Source organism: Hyla sarda, chromosome 11 (genome assembly GCF_029499605.1).
Source record: "Hyla sarda isolate aHylSar1 chromosome 11, aHylSar1.hap1, whole genome shotgun sequence".
NCBI lineage: Eukaryota > Metazoa > Chordata > Amphibia > Anura > Hylidae > Hyla > Hyla sarda.
Window position 1 is genome coordinate 32,406,140 of NC_079199.1, and position 20,244 is coordinate 32,426,383.

General features: G+C 41.4%; 1 protein-coding gene across 13 annotated transcripts in view; it reads left to right on the forward strand.

Annotated features, from left to right (window-relative positions):
• SLC8A3 (solute carrier family 8 member A3) overlaps positions 1-12,089 on the forward strand; it is a 297,810-nt gene extending 285,721 nt beyond the window's left edge. For all 13 annotated transcript variants that reach the window (XM_056547169.1, XM_056547168.1, XM_056547171.1 and 10 more), the window contains 4 exons: positions 1,287-1,417; positions 1,558-1,657; positions 5,059-5,334; positions 9,391-12,089. In XM_056547169.1, the coding sequence (XP_056403144.1) occupies positions 1,287-1,417; positions 1,558-1,657; positions 5,059-5,334; positions 9,391-9,767 (884 nt within the window). In that variant the 3' untranslated portion in view covers positions 9,768-12,089. The remainder of the gene's footprint in view (positions 1-1,286; positions 1,418-1,557; positions 1,658-5,058; positions 5,335-9,390) is intronic.
• Positions 12,090-20,244: the final 8,155 nt, after the last annotated feature.

A 20,244-nucleotide genomic window follows, 5' to 3' on the forward strand; every position in this document is an offset into this window, starting at 1 on the left:
CACTGAAGAAATGGCTACAGCATAAAGAGATACTGTAATAAAATATTTATAAAAATGTCAGGGGTGAACTTATGGGAAATGCTGTACATCTCATCAGCTTAAAGGGGATATTCAGCCAAATGTGGTAAAATATAAACTTAAATAAGTTATATGTATATGCTCAACATGATTAAACAAGGCATCCCAGCTGATTTGTTTCAAAATCGGACCCCCATAGCCCACAAACAGCTGACAACTGCAAAAAAAAACTACACTAACCATTAGCCCTTGTGTGAGCTGCGGGAGGGGCTGCCTTGAGAGAGCTGGGCAGGTCACATGGTTAGAGAAGCAGGGAATATAGTTGAGGAAGGTGTGTGCGCCTCAGGCAATCACACACTGCACACTGAAGTGCTCTAGGGCTCTCTAAACTGAGGAGAAGGGAGTGCGATGTTACAAAGTGATGTGTAGGCCCAGCAAACTGGTGCCTGACAGTCATGTATGATAAAAACTTCTGGACTTCCTGCCTAGAGGAAAAGCTGAGAGAAACAGGGTATGTGTTCAGCAAAGATTACATTAGAGTGCATTATAAAGTTTTATAACTTTATCATGTGCAACTATGTAAAGTTAATTTAATTTGTCTGGAGTTCTCCTTTAACAAAATGGATTATTCCGCAGGCTTGGGAACATAGAGGTCAATGCCAGTCATAGTTTACCTAAAATATGTTATCAGTAATAAATTGCCTTTAAGACTGCTGTATTCTGAATATGGTCATGGTGGAGCACTCAGAGAATTGTGTTGTACTACTTTGGATTTAGATTAAAAGTTCAAACCTGTTTATAGAAGAACAAGAGATACACTGAATTTCTACAGTATTATTGCATCGGTAGGCTTATAGTAAAGTAGCAAAGCTTATTTGGCTCATTTATAGAAACCATGATAACTATGTAGTTTACCTGCAGTCATAGGAGACAACATTGTGAAGTCATGATGCAATGTTAGATGGCAAACCCAACTCTGCTACATCTGAATAGATTTAAAAGTAAAGGCCTAAAAAGCCTTTATGAACAGTGATGATTGTCTTCTCTTTGCAAAATGTTGGTGGCACTGTAAAGATCACTGTACCCCTTGCCCCTTTTTTGGCATTACTAATAGGAGATTCAGTTGCATCATAGGCCATAATGGGCTGACTGCAGCTCTCCTGAGTCAACTGCTCTGCAATGTTTTTGTTGCAAAGTTAATAAGTAGTACATATATGCACACTGTATAGAAGTTTAAATCTAAGCAAATAAAAATTCCTGTCTTCCAGCCATTGAACTGGCAGAAAGGAAACCGTCAGTGGAGGAAGAAGAAGCAAAACGAATTGCCGAGATGGGAAAACCGATTTTGGGGGAGCACCCAAAACTTGAAGTGGTCATTGAAGAGTCTTATGAGTTTAAAGTAAGTGCATATATATGATGATGTGTACAATGAAGATGAGATGATCTGCAGAAAGTCTAGAAAAAAATCTAAATAAAATTTTAAATTGAGTTTTGTCTATATTTTTAACCTATTGCTTTCTATATCGCTTTTGCTGGTAGAGTACAGTGGACAAGCTCATTAAGAAGACTAACCTCGCCCTGGTGGTAGGAACTCATTCCTGGAGGGATCAGTTCATGGAAGCAATTACTGTTAGTGCAGGTAAGAGGTATTATTCCATTACTAACAACTCAACCTAAACTTTTATTAACATCTATAGAGCTTTCATTTCTATTTCACATTCATGGGAAAAATCTTTGTAAGTGCATATGTGTATGTGTATATATATATATATATAAAGGGAACACTAAGCTAACACATCCTAGATCTGAATGAATGAACTAATCGTTTGAAATACTTTCGTCTTTACATACTTGAATGTGGATATGGAGTCACACTCAAAATCAAAGTGGAAAACTGCACTACAGGCTGATCCAACTTTGATGTTATGTCCGCAAACCTTCTTGCCACAGCTCGCATTGATGTGCCATCCTGGATGAGCTGCAGCCGACCCCTTGACGAAAATTGATTGGGCTAATTATCCAACCCATTATTTACAGATGTAAACTTGAAGGGAAGCGGGCGCTTTAAATCAATGAACTGCAGCGGCTTTGCAGGTGCAGAGACCGCCAGCGCTGCCGGCTTCTCTGCCCCTGCCTGTCCTGGGGTCTAGAGCCCTGCTACCGACCCTTCTCTCCCCCTGGCTATCGGCGCCGCTGCCCGTTCTCTCCCCCTGACTATCGGTGCCGGCACCGATAGCCAGGGGGAGAGAAGCGGCGCCGGTAATGGGGCAACGGCGCCGACAGACAGGGGGAGAGAAGGGGCAGCGGCACCCATTGCCGGCGCCGCTGCCCCGTTGCCTCCCCCATCCCCGGTTGCATAATTACCTGTTGCCGGGGTCGGGTCCATGCTTCTTCAGGCCTCCGGTGTGCGTCCCCTGCATCGTTGCCATGCGCTGCACGGCGCGGCGCAATGACGTCACTCCTCATTGCCCCGTGCAGTGCATAGCAACGACGCAGGGGACGCACACCGGAGGCCTGAAGCAGCGCGGACCCAACCCCGGCAACAGGTAATTATGCAACCGGGGATGGGGGAGGCAACGGGGCAGCGGCGCCGGCAATGGGTGCCGCTGCCATTTCTCTCCCCCTGTCTGTCGGCGCCTCTGCCCCATTGGCGGCACCGCTTCTCTCCCCCTGGCTATCGGCGCCGGCAATGGGGCACCGGCACTGATAGTCAGGGGGAGAGAACGGGCAGCGTCGCCGATAGCCAGGGGGAGAGAAGGGCCGGTAGCAGGGCTCTAGACCCCAGGACAGGCCGGGGCAGAGAAGCAGGCAGCGACGGCCTCTCTCCCCCTGCCTTTCCTGGGGGTGTATCGGGGTATACGCATGCACACACACGCACCCTCATTTTACCAAGGATATTTGGGTAAAAAACTTTTTTTACCCAAATATCCTTGCTAAAATGAGGGTGCGTGTTATTGGCCGGTGCATGGTATTCCCCCGATAAATACGGTACTAACAACTTGCACCAAATGATAAATTTGGTGCATGTCCACGAAAACCAAAGTGAAAAAAAAGGGTAAAAAGAAACTATCAACAGGCAAAATTGATAAATACCCCCCTATCTGCTTCTCCATGTCCTCCTCTTTGTCTTTATCTTCCTGAGGTATATACAGGACAGGAGAAAGGAGGCACAGGATGGGGAGAAGTGCTGTACAATGACACATAGGATCCTTTCAGGTCCATAATACTCTGTGAGGCCCATACTCTCACTTTTGAGACATAACATCTTGCCACTTTTGTACACAAAAAGATTCATCCAAAAATATCTCTTCTTTCTAGTGCTACATACTGGGCCAGCATCCTGTCCATACAGGTTATAGGGAATAGTCTTCCTCGGTTTGCCCTAAAAGACCCCATTTGAAGCTATTTTCATAGCTATCCTTATTTGAACCTTTTGGGAACCGTTTCCTCCTTTGCAATTTGGAAAAAATTAAAGCCTTTAAAGCAGTAATTTCCATGATAAAAAGGAACAAAGGATTAATCCCATTAAGAGGTAATTGTACATTGCAGTACTAAAAGTGTGAATACCCAAGAGCGGCATAGTCTGCGAGAGCCGGCTACTTCTGACAGCTGCTGCTTAGCGGCCACACCGAGTGCCATACAAGCTAGATCGCCAGTGTACTGAAATAGTCTGGAAGCGAAGGGCGGCAGCATGACTTTATCTGATTCCGCTAAGAACACGTATAGGGAGACAATCTTTCAATTAGCGGGTGGACTGAGAACAGCAGAATTTGGATTACCTGGCATTTGCCTTTCATGTCTATAGATATAGCGATTGAAAATATAATGTTAATTGAAATTCAAGGCAGGGCATGCAATTTTAACTAATCTCTTCTTTTAATGTATTTGAAATAATTTTTTTTTAAATCTGCCTTCTGTGTTATTCATAAGAAACTTTTACCCACTGATTTGTTTGAAGTGACCTTTTTAATAAAAGGAAAGAAGAAGGTACATAAGTAGAGAGAATATTCTGAATGTGAGCAGTGTTAGTCTAGGTTTTACATCTGTACAGTATGTCTAGATGTGTCAGAGTGCACAGCAACATGGTAAGATGTATGTTAAAGCCTCTTTGTGCTTACATACCTTCTATAGGTAGAATTTCTAAACTAATACCCTAATGAGCAATATTAGCAACTCACCGCCAATGTTGGCGAGCACCGCAACCTCATCAAAGCTTATTTCTGCTTGCCCTTGCATACCTATACTATTAGTAGTAATGATGCGAGGTACTGGAGCATTGTCCATTCACTTGAATAGGACAATGCTGCAGCACCTTGCACTGCTGTTATTAATAGTGAAGTGATGCAAGGACAAACAGACCTAAACATTAACCCCTTAAGAGAAATATCCAAGAGAAGCAAATCTAGGCATACAGGATAAAATCTAGCAAGCAAACAACACACAGCACGCATGCAGCCAGTCAGTGAGTTTATCCCACAGGTGCTCAATGCTTAATATGACAGGTATCAAATATCAACGTCGTCTTATCTTCTATAAAACTGTGCAGAAAAGCAATTTAACTTACACACCGGGAGGGAGCATGACGTAGGTGACACGTCATGACATCAATTCTTCTCCCATGAGGCTAGAACAAGTGTTGTAATGAAGTTAACCCCCCCCCCCCCCGCTATACAAGTCTATGGGAGGGACGTGATGGCCATCACATCATTTTTCTATCCCAGAGTACCCCTTTAAGGCGCTAAGAGTCATACCCCCTCTGAACTTATATTGATGGCATATGCTTAAAACAAGGCCCTTGGCTGGATAACCTAAGCCCTCCGATTCTAGTGGTAGCTGCAGGGAGCCAGAAATTTTAGAGGGGTGTCCAACATCATAAAATCTTAGTCACTGAAGTACAATCCACAGAATCTCTCAATGACAGGTTCCTAGTGACAGATTTTACTCTTCTAAATATATCTCAGCTACACTGTGTAGAAGAATATTTCACAATACTCTTGCTGTCAGTAACCTTATTTTTTGTTGTTGTTGTTATAAATGTAGCTGGAGATGAAGAGGAGGATGAGTCTGGAGAAGAGCGGCTGCCATCTTGTTTTGACTATGTGATGCATTTCCTGACCGTGTTCTGGAAAGTACTTTTTGCGTGCGTTCCCCCTACAGAATATTTAAATGGATGGGCGTGCTTTGTTGTATCAATAATTATCATTGGCATCCTCACTGCCATTATCGGGGACCTTGCTTCACATTTTGGCTGTACCATTGGCTTGAAGGATTCTGTGACTGCTGTGGTATTTGTGGCCTTTGGCACATCGGTGCCTGGTAAGTGATAGCAGGAAATGTTACTGCTACTTAAATCTTCCCAATTTATAGATCTTATTTACATTGATTAAAAGATCTAGGAGTGAAAAAAAAAAACCTTGTATAGTGTTGTAATATACTCCATCCATTGCTTGGACCAGTGTTTGCCAACCAGTATGCCTCCAGCTGTTGCAACAATACAACTCTCAGCATTGTCCAGGTATGCTGAGAGTTGTAGTTTTGCAACAGCTAGAGGCATACTGGTAGAGAAACACTGACATAGACATAGGGAGCGCTCATGTGCTGGTGCGTGACACATGGATTTACTCCTGAATGTTATTTGATGCCGTGTCATGGTCCACCGCCTGCAGTAGGGAAAAAAACATTGTATACATTTTGTTTGGAGTAATTCTTTGAAAGAGGTTTTTCCCTACCCTACCCACAGGATAGGGAATCAGACGCTGATTGGTGGGGTCCGACCTCTGATCCTGAAAATGGGAACAAACTAATCCCCTGAATAAATGGAGCACAATGCACATGTGTGACAAGTGCTCCGTTTATTCTTTATGGGCCCGCTGAACATTGCTGAGTTCAGTACTCGGACTCCCACTTATCTTGTGAACTTCTTCCGATTGGAATTGTGACCAAATGTATACAGTGTTCCCTCAACATACGATGGTAATCCGTTCCAAACGAACCATTGTTTGTTGAAACCATCGCATGAGGGATCCGTGCAATGTAAAGTATAGGACAGTGGTCTACAACCTGCGGACCTCCAGATGTTGCAAAACTACAACACCCAGCATGCCCGGACAGGGCATGCTGGGTGTTGTAGTTTTGCAACATCTGGAGGTCCGCAGGTTGTAGACCACTGTTGGAGGAAGTTGTACTCACCTGTCCCCTCCGCTCCGGACCGTCACCGCTTGTCACAGCTGCTCGGGATGTCGCCCTCCATCGGTGTCGCCCTGTCCAGGAGGTGTCCCCGACGCTCCGGCAAGGCCTCTGCTTCCCCGGCATCTGCGCTCTCCGTCGCCGCCATCACGTCGCTACGCACGCCGCTCCTATTGGATGAAGGGACGGCGTGCGCAGCGACTTGATGACGACGATGGAGAGCGCCGACAATGCAGGAGATCCCGAAGAGGACGCGCCGGAGCCCCGAGGACAGATAAGAGACATCACCGGAGCTCACGGGGCACCGTAAACGGCTATCCGGTGGCAGCTGAAGCAGTCTGCGCTGCCGGATAGCCGTTTATGCGATGGCCCCGACATACATAAGCATCGTATGTTGATGCTGCCTTCAACATGCGATGGCTTCTGAGAGGCCATCGCATGTTGAAATTATCGTATGTCAGGGCCATCGTAGGTCGGGGGGTCACTGTATTTTCCCCCAAACATTTCATCTTTCCTAAAATTGTAGTTTTTTGTTTAATTAACTACTACATGTCCTAAATTTACCGGTTTAAGAATATGATCATTTTTTTTTATAGACATTTTTTGTTGATAAGTATGCTTGCTACTAGTTTCCACAGGGCATTGCTGCCCAAGTCTAAGGGTACCTTTACATGCTGGTGACCAGCAACGGGTGTCTCGCTACAGGAAATCCACAGCCAGTTACACTACCATTCACTGTCCGCTCTAGTGGCAGATTGAGAGGACCTGTTCAAATGAATGGTGGGGTAACTCGCAGAGGATTTCCTGCAGTGGGAAACCGGCTGCTAGTTACCAGCGTGAGAACATACACTTAAAGCGATATTCCACAGAAAAATAATGCTTTTGAATCAACTGGTGCCAGAAAGATATATGAATTTATAAATTACTTCCATTTTTTTTTTTTTAAATCCAGCCTTCCAGTACTTAGCAGCGGCTGTGTGGACCTCAGTGCTTACTACTGCCACCTCTTTCCATGTCAGGAACTGCCCAGAGCAGGAGCAGACCCCCTAAAACAAACCTCTTCATTCTCCTGCTCTGGACAGTTCCCGACACAGACAGAGGTGACAGCAAGGAGGGCTGTGTCAGTCTGAAAAAACAACAGCTGATAAGTACTAAAAGGATTGAGGGTTTTTTGTTGTTGTTTTTAATAAATATTTATTAAATCTCTTTAACTTTCTAGCACCAGTTGATCTGCTAACATTTTTTTTGCCTTTGATGTCCTCCTTTATTTTTCCAAGAGTTCATTGCCACTTTGGTGTTTTTGTATTTAAAGGTTTTTCATAATTTTTTTTTTTTTTACCTCAGTCCCAACCTGCCTAATATTTTTTTAACACAATTGGAAAAAATTATTTAAATAAAGGAACGGCAACTGTAGAGTCTCTTATACCGCCTGAACAAGATAAGCAGCTTTGACAAAGATATTAGTATTCATAACATTGTAGACAACTAACATGGAGCTGGGTAAGAAAGAAGAAATATTAGGGTAGAGCAATATCTCCAGGCTCCTGTATAGGATGATCATCTCCGGGCTCCTGTATAGGATGATCATCTCCGGGCTCCTGTATAGGATGATCATCTCCGGGCTCCTGTATAGGATGATCATCTCCGGGCTCCTGTATAGGATGATCATCTCCGGGCTCCTGTATAGGATGATCATCTCCGGGCTCCTGTATAGGATGATCATCTCCGGGCTCCTGTATAGGATGATCATCTCCGGGCTCCTGTATAGGATGATCATCTCCGGGCTCCTGTATAGGATGATCATCTCCGGGCTCCTGTATAGGATGATCATCTCCGGGCTCCTGTATAGGATGATCATCTCCGGGCTCCTGTATAGGATGATCATCTCCGGGCTCCTGTATAGGATGATCATCTCCGGGCTCCTGTATAGGATGATCATCTCCGGGCTCCTGTATAGGATGATCATCTCCGGGCTCCTGTATAGGATGATCATCTCCGGGCTCCTGTATAGGATGATCATCTCCGGGCTCCTGTATAGGATGATCATCTCCGGGCTCCTGTATAGGATGATCATCTCCGGGCTCCTGTATAGGATGATCATCTCCGGGCTCCTGTATAGGATGATCATCTCCGGGCTCCTGTATAGGATGATCATCTCCGGGCTCCTGTATAGGATGATCATCTCCGGGCTCCTGTATAGGATGATCATCTCCGGGCTCCTGTATAGGATGATCATCTCCGGGCTCCTGTATAGGATGATCATCTCCAGGCTCCTGTATAGGATGATCATCTCCAGGCTCCTGTATAGGATGATCATCTCCAGGCTCCTGTATAGGATGATCATCTCCAGGCTCCTGTATAGGATGATTATCTCCAGGCTCCTGTATAGGATGATCATCTCCAGGCTCCTGTATAGGATGATCATCTCCGGGCTCCTGTATAGGATGATCATCTCCAGGCTCCTGTATAGGATGATCATCTCCAGGCTCCTGTATAGGATGATCTGGTGTCTCAAGTGAAGCCGAGCACGGCTGAGAGATGCGGCATAGTAACAGCACTCGGACATGCATTGCAGCCCCTTTATTTTCTGTTGATATACTATAACTGTATGCAACTAGAAAACCACTTTAAATGTAAATGACACTACGTTCATAACTAATCTTTGTGGACATGTCATGGTTCTTGTTTCCCTTGTTTGCATTATAAGACTGTGCACACCGGTATGCCACTTGCTTTCACCCCCTGCTTGAGCTCCATTCAATTCAGCTTCCATTCGATGAACAGAATGCAGTTCAGCTGGAAGTTCAGAAATAATTACGAGGACTGTTCACAGCTTGGTGCAATCACAGTAAATGTATTGATGCCAACATTCCAGATGTATGCTTTCTCAAATATTCTTACAATATCAAAGAAAATAGTCTTTTGAACCCTTTAGAGGGGTCAATGATTGAAATTTCTATTACATTCTATTGCATAATTCCCACTCCCTTCATACAGCTTATAGGACATGCCGGGAGCGAAGGGGTCACAGGTTGAAGACTGCTGTACTAGATAAATAATATAAAATTGAGGTAGAAGGGTTATCTATATACCAAATATGTCGATAGTTTTGTGTGCATAACTAATATAGAAGTTGCGAATACAGTATGTTCATTTATTCATGTATTCATGTATTTTCTTTTCTAGATACATTTGCAAGCAAAGTGGCGGCTACACAGGATGTGTATGCAGATGCTTCAATTGGCAACGTGACCGGGAGCAATGCTGTTAATGTATTCCTCGGTATTGGCATAGCCTGGTCTGTGGCTGCCATCTACTGGGCTTCCAAGGGACAAGAATTCCATGTGCAAGCTGGCACCTTAGCTTTCTCAGTAACCCTCTTTACCATCTTTGCATTTGTCTGCATCAGCGTCTTGCTGTATAGGAGGCGGCCTAGTATAGGTGGGGAACTGGGTGGCCCAAGGGGCTGCAGACTTGCTACAACTTTGCTCTTTGTAACCCTATGGCTGCTATACATCTTATTTGCTACACTGGAAGCCTACTGTTATATCAAAGGGTTCTAATCTAAGCCAAGTGAAGCCTGCAACAAAGACGCCGCCTTCATCTGTCGGCAGTCTCCTTGAGGAGACTCTTCACTGCAGAAGGGATACCAGCCAATCAAATTGCACCTCTGCCACTGCTGGAGATGAATGATCTCACAATCCAAAGGACCTTCTGACTTGTACCAATGGTTGACGTGCATTAAGACAAATAGCGGTACTCTGAATTTTCGAGAAACCGTTCAAGAAACAAAAAGAAAAAAAAAAAAACGCTTTCTAGCCAATAAATACTGGAACAGGACAGTGGATACACTTTAAATACTTGTCACTTTTTAATAACAATAGCAAAAGTAAATAACAATAGCAAAGTGAAGCTATTTGTGCCCCCCAGGGTACCAGGCAACATCACACTTTGACCAATGGCATAATAACCGAATGGTTACAACCAGCAAGAATTTCTGGTTTAGTTTAATCTCCTTTTGTTGGGTTTTTTGTTTTGTTGCTTTAAACAAACCTTTGTATTTATTTTATATTTATACTCAGCCATTGAGACCGATCTCAGTAATTGCAATTTGGAAACTGTTGGCACCGTGGTAATTAAATATCTATCCTATCTTTTTATTTGATCTCACCGCAAACTGGAAAAATGCAACTGGGGAAGCCAAGGAACAGGGAAGAAGCCTTCAGTATAACTCTTTAGCACCTCTATAGTGCTTACTGGGAATTCCAAGTTTACATGAGTGTCAACAACCCTTGGATGGGGAGAGGAAGAATAGAGGTCACCTTATCAAAGCTTGTAAACCTTTGTATATACTAAGCTGTATTCACTTGTTGCTGGATACCAGTGTGATTTGATATTGGCAGTCAGTTTAAACAATTACCTCTCCAATGTTTAATGGGATGACCCATATCAGTCCCTCCAATCCTATGTCCTACTTGGTGATCCAGGATAAGCTTAGAGAGAACAGGCCAAATTCCCTTGCACCAGGACATAGGAATTAGCTGTGTGTGGTCTGTTACCTACCTGTTATTTTCCTTTTCATTGTATATTAGTAGCGGTTTATCCCAATATATTGTATTACTTTTCCTTTAGAAGACAAAAATTCGATTTATTTTTGTATACATCACCTCTAGATCACCTTCAATTTCATTACTTGCAAAAGGAATTTTACAGGGAAATATATTTTTATCTATTTTATGTGAATACATTTTCCTTCTATACAAAGCTTTATTAGAGTTCTTTGACAGGAGGGAAATAATTCCGCTCACATATATCCTTACTGGAGGTTGTAATGCTTATATGAACTAATCTGAAAGTTGTCAACTACAAACGGTAACTGAAGAGTAAGACATAAAGGCACTAGTAAAGATGGTTACAAATATACATTTATATACCCTATGTACACACATACCCTCATACGAAATTGTAAAGTGCTGCTTAATATGTCGAAGTTATATAAATAAAGATGTTTATTATATATCAGTCCAACCATGAGACACCCACAAATCTATACAAACGCAAGACACCCCAGAATAAAAGTGAATTAAGTCCAAATGAACTGGGAATCTGAATACTAGACAAAAGTACCTACACATTATAATAGTACTGAAGAAACAGGTACCTGCACTCACCAATAGGCTGCTGTAGCTCGACTCCTCCGGCTGAACAGACGATCCGGAAGAAGCACAATCAGCGCAAAACTTTGCCAGCAGTCGCCTTGCTTCTGAGCGCCCTGCTATGAGTCTGACACCAGATCATCTGTTCAGCCAGAGGAGTCGAGCTACAGCAGCCTAGTGGTGAGTGCAGGTATCTGTTTCTTCAGTACTATTTGTTATATGATTTTGGATTTCTTGGTTCCCAGCACCCCCTGGACTCACAGGCACGAGGACCGTGATCTCCCGCAGTGACAGCCCGCTATCTACAGCATCTTGTATATAGTGACTACATCACTTTTTCCTAGGTCTCTGAACACTACAGTGCTCTTGCCTATTGTTTAGTAGTTGTACCTGCACATTATAACAACACAAGGAAATTGCAAGCATTAAAGGGGTACTCTCCTGGAAAACATTTTTTTTAAATCAACTGGTGCCAGAAAGTTAAACAAAATAAATAAATTACTTCTATTAAAAATGTTTAATCCTTCCTGTACTTATCAGCTGTTGTATTCTGCAGAGGAAGTTCTTTTCTTTTTTAATTTCTTTTCTGTCTGACCACAGTGCTCTCTGCTGACACCTCTGTCCAAATCAGGAACTGTCCGGAGCAGGATAGGTTTGCTATGGGGATTTGCTTCTGCTCTGGACACTTCCTAAAATGGACAGAGGTGTCAGCAGAGAGCATTGTGGTCAGACAGAAAGGAAATTCAAAAAGGAAAGAACTTCCTCAGGAACATACAGCACCTGATAAGTACTGGAAGGATTAAGATTTTTAAATAGAAGTAATGTACAAATCTGTTTAACTTTCTGGCACCAGTTGATTTAAAAACATTTTTTTTTACAGGGGAGTACCCCTTTAAAGGAATTACAAACTTGGTAGATCTGGACAAAAAAAAAAAAAAAAATTATATACACATATACTAACATCAAGAACAGACTTATTCCGAATTTTTAATTGACATTTAAAAAAAAAAAAAAAAAAAAAATAATATATATATATATATATATATATATATATATATATATATATAACACAGGCAGAGACATAACTTAAAGCTGCTGGGCCCCAATGAAAAGTCTGTAATAGCCTTGTAGTCATGTGAATATAGCCTATGTTCACATGGCAGAATTTCCTCGCAAAATTCTGTGGAAGAATTATGCTTAAATTTAAAGCACATTGGCCCTCATTTACTAAAAGTGGAGTGTAGGTTTCTTTGTGGGTTTTAATTCCCTACAATTTATTTTCCACGGTATTTACTAAGGTTTCCCTACATTTTCCACTTTCCCTACACTTTGCTTTTTTTTTTACACATGCTCTGATCTGTGGGGTTTTCCTCAGATCAAATCCACCACATTTAATGTAGAAACCTTAGTAAATATGTAGTTTTTTTGTGAAAATGTCGGGAACGCGCCCCTTTCCCAAGACCACGCCCCCTTTTACAGATGACCACGACACCCCTTTTTCGGGTTTTCTTAGCAACATGGAGAGTCAGTCGGGTTTTTTCCAATTCTGGCGCAAATTCTGGCACAGACAGAAGTTCTGGTGTAATGCACCAGAATCTGACACAACCCGACAAAAATAAATGAGGGCCATTATGTTCAATGAGATTCCGATGTTCCATTCACACAGTGGAATTTTCGCAGTGGAAATTCTGAAAAATTTGAAGACCTGTCTTTAAATTTTGCAGAATTACGGGACAAATCTCATTGAACTCAATGGGGCTTGGAATTTTGGCAGAAATCTGTGTTTTGAGAACACAGAAACTCTGCTGAACTTTGCTTTTGCTTTGCAAAATGGAATTTAAGTGGAATTGCAGAATTTCGTCATGTCTACATAGCCTAATGCCTCATTTATAGTACTTGTCTTCTAATATGGGGAAGAGACAGCTTAAAGGGGTTATCTAGGAATAGAAAAACAGAGCTAATTTCTTTCAAAAACAGCTCCACGTCTGTCCCCAGGTTGGGTGTGGTATTACAACTTGGCTCCATTCACTTCAATGGAACTGAGCTGCAAAACCACACCCAACCTGGAGACAGATGGCGAGCAGTTTTTGAAAGAAATTAGCTCTGTTTTGTTATTTCTGGATAATCCCTTTAAGGATCTAAGCTGGCTCCTCGGCCCATTTGCAAACACACCTCCTGCACGGCCTGGGAAGAGTGTAAGAAGTCTAAGTGCAGTACAAATACATTACAATAGCTACACATTATGTGGGCCTGAGCAATTTGTGGTCTCCAACATGATGGTCGATGTCTCCTAAAATAATCAGCAGGAAATCCTCAACCATCATGTACAGGCAAATACATAAAATAAAAACAAGATTAAGGCAGTACTTCATTTTGCATGAGAACTCTCTTTGCTTGAGATTGGCCCCCATGCCATCGGAAATGTAAGGGTTGACAGAGTTGCTGCCTTAATCTGTTTTATAATCATTGGAAGACCAAGTATTTACGGTTTTCCTCGTCACCTCTTGTGCTGCTACTTTTCTCTGATGGTTTACATTTTTAAAATAGTGACTGAAGAAATTCCTTCACTCGATCTGCTGCACACACTGTCTATACTTTTGTTGAGAGTAATTCAAAGTAAAGCAGATAATGAGATACTGAGTCCCAGCTCCAATAGTGTAAAAAATGAATCTCACATAGGGGCAGCTGTATCATTATGGACGCAGAAACAAGTTCTGGCTTTAGCTTAAAACAGTCATTGATTTAACTTAATGGAGTTTCTAATTTGGTTAAAAAGCAAATTACAGTCTTCTGGGTGTGTAAAAACAAAACAATAAAAGAATACATGCCCACTTTGCCCAGCCCAGCAACGAAGCCCCAATCGGCCCTGGTCCTTGTGTTTAGTTCCCCTGATGATGCACTTTCACTGATGATGTTGTGAACACACCTTAATGTGTCTGGAATGTCAGCAGAAGAGCATGTCATCGGGAAGTAAACAGAAGCCCTAGACTGGGTGAGTAAGTATCATTTATATTTTTTCTTTTACACTTCTAGCAAGCTGTAATTTGTGTTCTAACTTAAGGTCTTTGATAATAAGAACAGTTCTAAGACATTTAAAGTTTTGCACCAGCTCCTTATCTGACAGAATATAAGACAAGATTTTGTATTTTTACCTTGTCGTACAGTGGAAACCAACAAGCCACACTTTACTTAGACATTCTCGTTGTTTGGCTAGTGGGAGTGGCTTATTGGAAAGGCCGGGCTTGGAATAAAAACTGGTTGGCTTTCTTTACGCCAATATCTTGCACCAAACTACTGGCGGAAGCCAACCAATTGATGATTAGAGTGTCTAAAGTGTTTTTCAAACATTTTGAGTTCCTGGTCTAAGTTTACACTGTCTACATATTAGGCTATGTTCACATATTGTAAAATGAAAAGCAAAATATGTACATAAAAAAAGGAATAAAATACATACGTCTATCAATGAATGTCTATAGAAAAATGGCTGTCGATGTACACACAGTTTTACAACATAGTGTGCACTGAGATGGTGTGGGGCTGTTCTTGTGAATGTTGTTGTTGCTCACACAATGCCTGCCATAACTATATATTCATTTCATGTTCTGCAGCACCAGGTTATGCCTTTTGCATTGGATTTGTTATTCTGGGCACCACTACTTATTTTTCCTTTTTGCGGGACTTGTTGTATTTTCTCTCGGGTTTATATGCCCTTTAATATTGTTTTTCATCTCTGTTGTTGGCCCATTTTGTTCCTACTGGCCTTGGGGCCTATGTGGGTTGCATTGTATTTTCTTATTTGTGGACCATTATGTTTTTTTCTTAATAAAACCTTTTTGAATTTGAAAAATCAAACTGTGCACCGAAAACCACTTTTCAATAGACTTATTGTGCACATTATTAGATTACAATATGTACATATTTTATTCTTATTTTTATGGACGTATTTTGCTATTTATTTCATGATTTGTGAACATAGCGATAGATAGTTTTAGTAAATCTGCCCCTTAAATCTTGTGCATTTTAATACCTCAGATGATGGATTAAAATATAGTAAAGTTGTCGGTCGCAGTTTACACTCTGAGATCTAATTCTGTATAATCAAAGCTTATGTGGGGAGAATAATCAAAACTTGTGCAAAGAAAAAGTTGACCAGTTGCCCATAACAACCAGATAGCTTCTTTTATTTTTCAAAGGACTTTTTAAAAACAAAAGAAGCGAGCTGATTGGTTGCTAAGGGCAACTGGGCAACTTTTCATCTGCACAGGTTTTGATAATTCTCCGCCATGGTCTCTAATCAGTGAGGAGTCTTTGTACTTGAAAATAAAATTTTCTATGCCAATGTTAAGACTTTTTGTATTTTAAAACTATATTCGGTTTATGATAGTAATACAAATTTACTACAAACCTCCAAAGCTGGTAGGTCCTGCTTAACAAAAGTTAAAGCCACATCCAGAGCCAAATCATGAATAAGCAGTACACACTTCTATGGAGAATTGCCCATCATGTCCATGATAAGTATAACGAATATTGGAAGAAGAGTCAGCATGGTCATAAAGTCCAAGTGTGACTTAAGTGATCTGGTGATCCTCCCAACCCACAAGCTCTCACAAGAAGAGTACCTGCACTATCCTCAAAGCACCCACTCCTAACCCTACACAATGTGACAATAGGAGTCAACATATACACTTCATATACTTTACTCTGCTTTGTTTGCTAAAAACATATTTTTTTACAGATTTTCAAAGTTTACAATGATAGCACTTTAACACCTTCTGTGGTAAAGTATGTGTGTTACCGATAACAAATATGCTTATGTTTAATACCTACTACAGCCTGAAAATGGTGCTCTTTATTTGAAAAATTCTCAAGTACAGCACTGCTTGCGTAAAGGGGTTATCGGGCCCTAAGACATCTTATCCACTATCCAAAGGATAAGGGATAAGATGTCTGATCACAGGCGGGGTCCTGCTGCTGGGGACCCCTGCAATCTCTCATGTAGCACCCACCTGTCTCAGCTGCACGAAGCAATGATCGCTCCATGGCTGAAGACTCCCCACCCCCTCAATGCAAGTCTATGGGAGGGGGTCACGCACCCTCCCATAGGCTTGCATTGAGGGGGCGGGGCGTAATGCCACAAGGGGGCGAAGTTGTGATGCCACAATACTCCAGCCCCGTGGTCATGAGTCTTCAGACATGGAGCGATCATTGCTTCGTGCAGCTGAGACAGGTGGGTGCTTCATGAGAGATTGCGGGGGTCCCCAGCGGCAGGACCCCCGTGATCAGAAAGCTTATCCACTATCCTTTGGATAGGGGATAAGATGTCTTAGGGCCGGAGTACCCCTTTAAAGACAGCCGGTGTTTACAGGTCATCTCTTTTAGCACAAATTCCAAAACAAGGCGTTCATGTTTGCAATGAAGCGGTGAACTTTGTACATCTGTAGTTACTATATTTACGCACTGCTGGTGTAGAACACTTATACAGAGATTTAGGACTTTAGAAGTATCACCATTGTGATATTAGCAATGAGTAGATTGTGCCATATTATGGATGGTTTCCATGCAGACCACTTATATGTCTCGAAGATAGAGGTGGACATACTGATTGTTTCTGCTATAAATCTAGGTTACAGAAGTACAGATTAGAGTAAAGCAGTACCTGTAAGTATATTTTATATCAAAGCCATTTGTTCCAGGTACACCTTCCAGGGTTGTAGAGAGGGCAAAATTCCACAAGGGCACAAGAATATTGCATTCGTCAAAGAAACTGAAAGCATTTCTGCTTCCCAGAGAGAAATGGTGTTGGGTAAACTATGAAAGGTGACAGGTGGGAGCTGATGTAATATGCAATTCGTGCTGATAACCTGCAGGATCAAGGGAATGATAAATATTACAACTTGTGTCGATGGCTTGTATCTGGCCATTCATTGAGCCCTGATATCCTAATTCCTTGTGGCTGAACTCCAAACCTGTGAGCCCACTGCCTCTGTCTGTGGCAGCAAGAGGGTCTCTGCTGAGAACCTGCATGACAATCTTTGGAAAAGGTTCCCTGAATGTTCCATTACAAAATCTATTACAGGCTCCTCCAACTAGAACGTGTAGAATTCGTAGTACTGGTCTTCATAAAGGTGAAAGATGAACTTTTTGGACCCACTCAGGATCTACGGCCCAAATACAGACGCAACGTCTTCAATCACTATAGTTACATCCGCGCTTCTATGGTTATAGGGATATGACTGATTACGTTACACAAGAAAATATATGGGATTTGCTCATGTTTTCTTTTAAATGGCATTTAAAAACTAGCAAGTAGCTTTAAGGCCTTCAAAGAACGTGTGGTATCCTATATCCTATCAACAGTGGTATTCTATAGAGGTTTCATATACAATTCTGTGAGAACGCATTCTAAGTCATTCAATATGCACATATATCTCAGATAGACTCGTCCACACACCCACAAATGGTTTTACCCATGTGACCTGAATTCACACCGTTTTGCTGTTCCACTTTCCCCCAATATCATGTAAGCTAGTTTCTACAGTTTGTAGCTATGTCAGTTAGTGGGACTTGTACTTGTTTCTTGGCTTATTCACTTTCTGTAGTTACAGTGTGGCACATGTACAACTGTAAAATGCAATATGTGTTTACATTGTTTTTGTTTTTTTCCATTTTGGACTATTGTTTTATTTTTTGAGCTGGGGCACGTGTTGACCCATGCTCTCTCTATATATATAAGTCTGCCACCACATGGCTGCTCACTTTCTGTTATAAAAGTAATTACAAGCTGATTTATACACATATGTGAAATTATTAAGTCTTTTGGGGGGGTTCCAAGAACATTAAGATAAAAAAATTAAATAAAAATAAATAAAAAAAATTATATGTTCCTTATAAAGCAATTATATTGAAGTTATATGGAAAAGGTTTATTTTGATATATAAATATAAGCTATTGTTTTTTGTTTCAAGAATTGAGTGATCTAATGTTGTCTACTATGGGATTTTCGTCTATATAAAGTGCTCTTATTCTGTATCAAACTCACTTGCCTGCTTTGTCGCTTGTATTAAAAGCCGCAATGCACCTGACCCCTCTCCCCCCATCTCCTCACCTGCTTTATAATCATACCGGTCTTCTTTGTAAAAGCCTTTTTCCCCTTTATTCTGTAAACTTTGTTTATAGCTGAAGCATTGAATAGCATCTGTATTTACCAGCTTTACTTTTCCTATGCTTTTGTGTTTACCCGTTTTGTTACATTATTCACTGTTTGAGATAGTGTGGTTAAAGCACACCGGTTTCATGCACACCCTATAGGCAACTATTTTGTGGGCTAATTATATATATATATATATATATATATATATATATATATATATATATATGAATTTGTAAAAATACCAACAGCTCTGTCTAGAGTTAATTGCTTAGCCTGGGATAGCAGAGACAATCTTGGGAGTCTATAGACACATTACATATACGTATCTGTCTGAAACATTTATGAGGTCATTACTATTGAAAGTGAGCCTAGCAGCTATTATACAGCACTGCACAGTGTTCACCTCCACATTCAACTCCAGCACAGAGGCTTACAGCATTATCATCATTTGATCTGGGTCTGGGAGTTTAAACACAACCGATCGCTAGAACAAGCCAGGAGAAGCATGCAGCTGACCGCATCTCTCTGACTCACTGCAGGAAACGGCTCTATTGACAAAGGATTAAAGCGCTTTAAATGTAGTTACGCAGGCTTTAAAAAATTGAAGGCCTATCTTGAGCACAAGCCATCAATATTTAACTCCCTAAGCACGCAGGGTGTAAATGTACGCCCTCAAAAGAGCTGTGCGTGCTTCAATGCCACTGGCCATGGCTCATGTCGTCTAAATGTGTTGATCGTCATGGCATCTAAATGTGTTAAAAACAGTTGCTGGTTAGGGGTGCTGATCGGGACCACTGCAGAGAAATCATGGTGTCCCAATCAGCTTAGAGGACAGGGGATCCCTTACCTAGTTCCATCACATATGATCAGCGCTCAATCAGTGCAGTAAGCCTCAGCAGCCTGTGCTATGGCCGAGTATTGTTAAGTGTATGCAAAATAGTGAATGAAATGTAAATAAATAAATAGTTAAATGTGTATAAGCCTCTTCCCTGAAAAAAAAAAAATTCCTGTGGAATATCACCCTTTTAATGAGCTAGAGCATATATCTACAGCAGAGAGCGATCCCACTTTCATGATATCCGTAGACATTATTATAGCCAGAGAGCAGTGCATTGTGGGAACCTTTGTGCAATTTTTTTCTGTACTAAGCTACCAGGTCACTTGTGAGAGAACAGAGTGATTCCAAATGGCGCATAGCAAGTAGTGATGAGCAGCAGGGGCCATATTCAAATTCGCAAATATATGGACGAATAGTCATCCTATGTTCGCGAAATTCGCATATTCGCTATGTTCGTTCCCTTTTTTCCCATGTGAAAATTCGTAATGAAATTCGCATAGTGCACATGCGCGATTATATCTTTCAGGGTGTCCTCTGGAAGTGGCGATATTCACAAATATGTGCATATTCTCTTATCAGAAATATTCGCGCTCCACACCGACTCACACAGTAAATAATATTGAAGCCTTCGTGGAAGCAGGGAGGGATGATTACTTTTTTTTTTTTACACAGTACACATCATTGCTGTGATGTGAACTGTGAAGAAAAAAAACAATATTCGTCATTACAAAAAAAAAAAAAAAAGAATATATATATATATATATATATATATATATATATATATAACTATATTCTAAATATTCTCGAAAATCGCGAAGTCCCGATATTCTCTGTAAAAATTAGCATTTTGAATATTCGTGCTCAACACTAATAGCAAGACAACCTATCTTCAAAAT